The sequence below is a fragment of the Cucumis sativus genome, unplaced genomic scaffold (assembly GCF_000004075.3).
Source record: "Cucumis sativus cultivar 9930 unplaced genomic scaffold, Cucumber_9930_V3 scaffold118, whole genome shotgun sequence".
In the NCBI taxonomy this organism is placed as follows: Eukaryota; Viridiplantae; Streptophyta; class Magnoliopsida; order Cucurbitales; family Cucurbitaceae; genus Cucumis; species Cucumis sativus.
In genome coordinates this window covers 99,508-103,981 of record NW_022279524.1, presented here as the reverse complement: position 1 = coordinate 103,981, position 4,474 = coordinate 99,508, and the positions used below count along the sequence as shown (strand labels likewise).

General features: G+C 36.6%; 1 protein-coding gene across 1 annotated transcript; it reads right to left on the bottom strand.

Moving 5' to 3' along the window:
* Window positions 1–1,668: 1,668 nt before the first annotated feature.
* Window positions 1,669–4,474, bottom strand: LOC116405561 (histone deacetylase 8-like). The gene is given in 5 exon segments (XM_031889512.1): window positions 1,669–1,934; window positions 1,937–2,059; window positions 2,062–2,101; window positions 3,033–3,613; window positions 4,104–4,474. Coding segments are annotated over 5 exon segments (1,122 nt in total). The 5' UTR covers window positions 4,351–4,474; the 3' UTR covers window positions 1,669–1,803.

Genomic DNA, 4,474 nt, shown 5'->3' with positions numbered 1-4,474 from the left:
TTTCAAACATTTGATTCTTTATATTTTACAATAATACACCAAAATACAAAGATTCAAATGTTTAATTTGTCGAAAAAATCAGACAAAATGATATTAATTAAACATGGTCGTTGAATGTATGAGTTAAATTGCATAAAACATAATATTCTCATTAAGGATCTCATTAAAGGTGGCTTCCCAGAGTTAATCACATGAGGTAAAGTTGGTTGTCAGAGTTCATCATCACCATAATTGATCATCCAGATTCTGAAGTTGGTCATCAAAGTTGTTAGGTGAAGGCGTTGTTGTTAGACTGAAAGTACATACAGTGTTGGTTGTTCTCTAACGTTAACACAACCTTCAAATGATCTAGAGAATTAGAAAAAGTACTCATGACAGTATAAAAGAAGAAGATCGGATTAAAAGTTAAAAAAATTCCATGCCTGTGCAGCTACTTGGACATGTTGGATGATGACGACGTGTGTGTGATGACATGACTATATTATCACCACCAACAAACTTTGAACTCGCATCTAGCATGCCTTGGTATTTATACCCTGTAGTCGTTGTTAAATTTTCCTAGATGACTTGGTATTTATACCCTCTAGGCGTTGTTAAATTTTCCAATGTGGAACAAGCGTTCTCGCATTTCCTTAACCTTTGCTATGAGCCTAAACCTAAAAGTCATTTCCTATCGACTTGTAGTTTGAGGTGGTTGACGAAGCTAGACCTAGTTGTTGGGGGTTGACTACGAAGATGGTCATTGAAGTTGCTTTTGAGTTATGTTGGTTGTCAGAGAGTTGGTCGCCGACATTGTCATTGGAGGTAGTTGCTGGGGCTCGAAGTTGATCATTGGAGTTAGCTGCATGAAGGTGGTTTTATTGGAGTTGGTCATTGGAGGTCTCATCGGAGGTGGCTACTAGAGCCCAAAGTTGTCGTCAGAATTTTCGTTGCATGTTACTATTAAAGCATCGGAGTTGATCGTGCGAAGGTGGTTATGAAAGTGTGGTAGTATTAATCGTTGATGGTGGCAAATAGGTGGAGCCGTTAAATACATTAGGAAGAAGGAAGAATTGTGGTGGGTACGCAAAAATAACCAACTCAACTCTACCAACATTTAAAACTGATAGGACAAATATCAAATCGGTAGCTTTTGATAGCTTTTACCAACTCATATTGGCTTGTGTGACATCTCCTAAGGTTGAGCACACATCATGTTAAGTGGTATAACACAACCCATGTTTGAGCTCCAATTATAATGGTTAAAACTTAACTATTATAATCCATATTTGAAAAAAGAAAAACATATTTGAACTTTGCATTTCAAACAATATCCTTTTCCTTTTCAAACTTGCAATTTTACTCTTTCTAGATTTACAATATTACTCATCAAAGAAAATTCCTAAGGTCCATTTTAAATCATCCTGCTCACGATGTATTGCAACTTTGGAAAGAAGGCATCTAACCTAACATTTCTCAAACCTTCAGCCATTTATACTATAAAATAAATTTTGAAAAAAATCTAACAGAGCCTTCAACCATTTTGCTTATCTTTTCATCCATTTTTAAATCATAGAAAACAATCAACTTTTCTGGTGAGAGAATTGGATCTCTTAACAAGTACAAACATTTTGCTCATATGCTTATATGGTAGAAACTAAGTGACTTTGATGCTCTAGTACATGGAGAAAGCTGAACCATAGTTTTAAAGATAATTAGAGACTAGCAAGTCGAAGATTATGTCAACTAAACTTTAGAAAGCTTTATCCAACTAGGAGTGAAGAATCATCAACCAATACAGATATATACATATTTAAAAGGATGCTACACTTTTAAGAATGGTACATTTTCATCTTCATACTTTTTAATAAAATCAATGACCTTCACAGAAAAAGCCTCGTCTTCTGGGTAACTGTCTAGAGGATCGGATATCAAAGGAGGCGATAGGTTGAGTATCCTTCAAGTGTAGCATGAAGACAATAAGCTGAATAAGTAACATGGTATCCTCCTTCTTGGACTATAAGCAAGCTTCCACTGCTGTACTTCTTTGCCAGCTCCGAAATTATCTGCCCAATCTCCAGTAGCCATCCATCGTCAAGCATTGCCTTCCATTTGGATCGAACTAATTTGAAAGTAAAAAAATGCAAGCTCATAACAATCAAATAAATGTAAACCAAATTAACAAACAATTTCACATCATAAAGCATGACCATTAGTAGGATTGCGGTTAAGCATTTCGATAAAATATTCTCTCTAGTCTAGTTATGAGACAAGGAAGCAATAGTAGATCAACAATAACGATATCAAACCAAAGGATGCAAGAACCAAGAGAACTAAGCAAAACAATAGTCTAGTTTACAACACAACCCACATCTATAAATATTAACATTACCACAACCATCTAACAATTTCAGCCACATTTCTGCTCTACAACCTATTCAAAATCAAGCATACTTGCTGCTTGCACTTTGAAATTATCTACAAGTCCAAAAGCACTTCACTATCTCTACAGCTAATTATCAACTCTTCATCTACATATCCATCATTCAGTTATTCTGAGCATGAAAAACAAGACATACACTTGGGCCTTTTTTCTTCGTGGTGCAGGATAGTCTTAAATATTAGGACTAATATACAGTTCAAATTTGAGACTTTAGGGTCATTACGTAAGGTCCCATAGCTGCCAAATACAAGAAACAACAACAGGAAGAAAGATACAGAATACAGCAAAGATCAAACCTAGAGTTCAAAATTTGAAGCCACAAATAACACCAACAAAGTCTCATATCTATTAGAAATCGTTCAAAATTTCAATTCAGCATGATAGATAAAGTTACAGAAGTTCATTAACAAAAGACTGGACCTAACTCTAGTAGGAAACAAATTAGACATTCTACTACAACTAGAATAAGGACTTATATTTGGAAGTAGGATTTGAAAAATACCAAGGTGTCTTATAGATTAGTAGACCCATAATTAATGTAAATAATCAAAAATTTTTGACAATATGATCATTCCTCTTAAGAAAAAAGTAGACAAATGAACTGACTTACCGCACTTGAATCTTGGCCTACAACCAAAACAATCATGTGTGGCTCGAACTTCTGGATTGCTGGGACAACTAATGTTTTCATGGCATATTCATATCCACGGTTCCCTGTTCCATTTGGCAAAGGTATATTCAAATTGTATCCATAACCTTGTCCTTCACCGAGCTCATCAATGGATCCACTTTGAGGATGGGAAGGACCCCAGGAACCATGATCCATATGAAGGGAAATAGTCAAAACTTTGTTGGACATGTAAAATCCTTCAGCAGTTCCATTTCCATGGTGAACATCAATGTCTACAACAGCAACTTTCTCACAGCCAGAATTTAAAGCCAAATGAACAGCAAGACCAGCATTGTTCAAGAAACAATAGCCATCGGCTCGAGTTGGCTGAGCGTGGTGACCAGGAGGCCTAACAAGTGCATAAGCAATATTACCCTGCCCTTCAAGAACATGCTTCATTGCTGATAGAGTAGTGCCAGCAGCAAGAAGTGAGACATCCCAAGAACCCGGATTCAGAAAAGTTCCACAACACATAACCTTTCCTCCATTTTTATCAGCTTCAACGAGCTCATTTACATAGTCTGTTAAAATTAGCGAACGAAACTATAAGCACAGCATTGAGTGATGGGTTTTACTTGATTTCCCAGTAGAAATTATCTGCATATGCAAGTTAGATTGTTCAATTTCTTCGGTATTCAAGAACCCAACTGCCCAGTGGGGATCCAAAAATTTTATTCAGCGCAGCCACTATATAATAAACACAGCTAAAAAAAATGTTAACCCAAAATTTAATGGTTGCAAGAGTGGGGCACAACCACTGCATTACAGCAAAATTTTGTTTAAAAAAAAGTTCAAAATTTATATTAAAATACAAAAACAGATAATGTGAAGGGGCGAGTGTCTGTTGGCAGCTTAATAAATCCGTCCCTGCAACTCCCTAATCTAAGAAGGGTTAAATTGATTTCCTGGTGACATCGAGGATTCAATTGCTTTCCTAGATCTACTAAGTTCAAATAAATGGAAAGCAAAAACCCAATTATCAAGAGCATATGCATTTAAAATAAGAATCACCTTGATGGTGAAAAGAATGCAATTCAGAGAGGAGTGCGTGTCGTCCGGAATGCCAAGTGATGAAAGGAGAGAGAGGTCCTCTTTTGAGAATGGAAACCATGTTCTTAATCCGGTCAGAGTTTTCTGGATGTTTATCCAAGACGTCGAGAAAACCTGGATCTTCTCCGGTGTCGAATACCCCATAGCCGGTGTCGTGATTGAGCATCCCCTCGTGCCAAAACACATGTATTGACGGTGAACCAGCCATGGGAGAAGCTTGAAATCAGTACACAAGTGGAAGGGCAGATTAGAAGAGTAAACTTTTGTAAACTAATATTGACGAAAAGAAGCCGACTTTGAAATGAAAATCAATGTGCTTTCTATCCTATTGC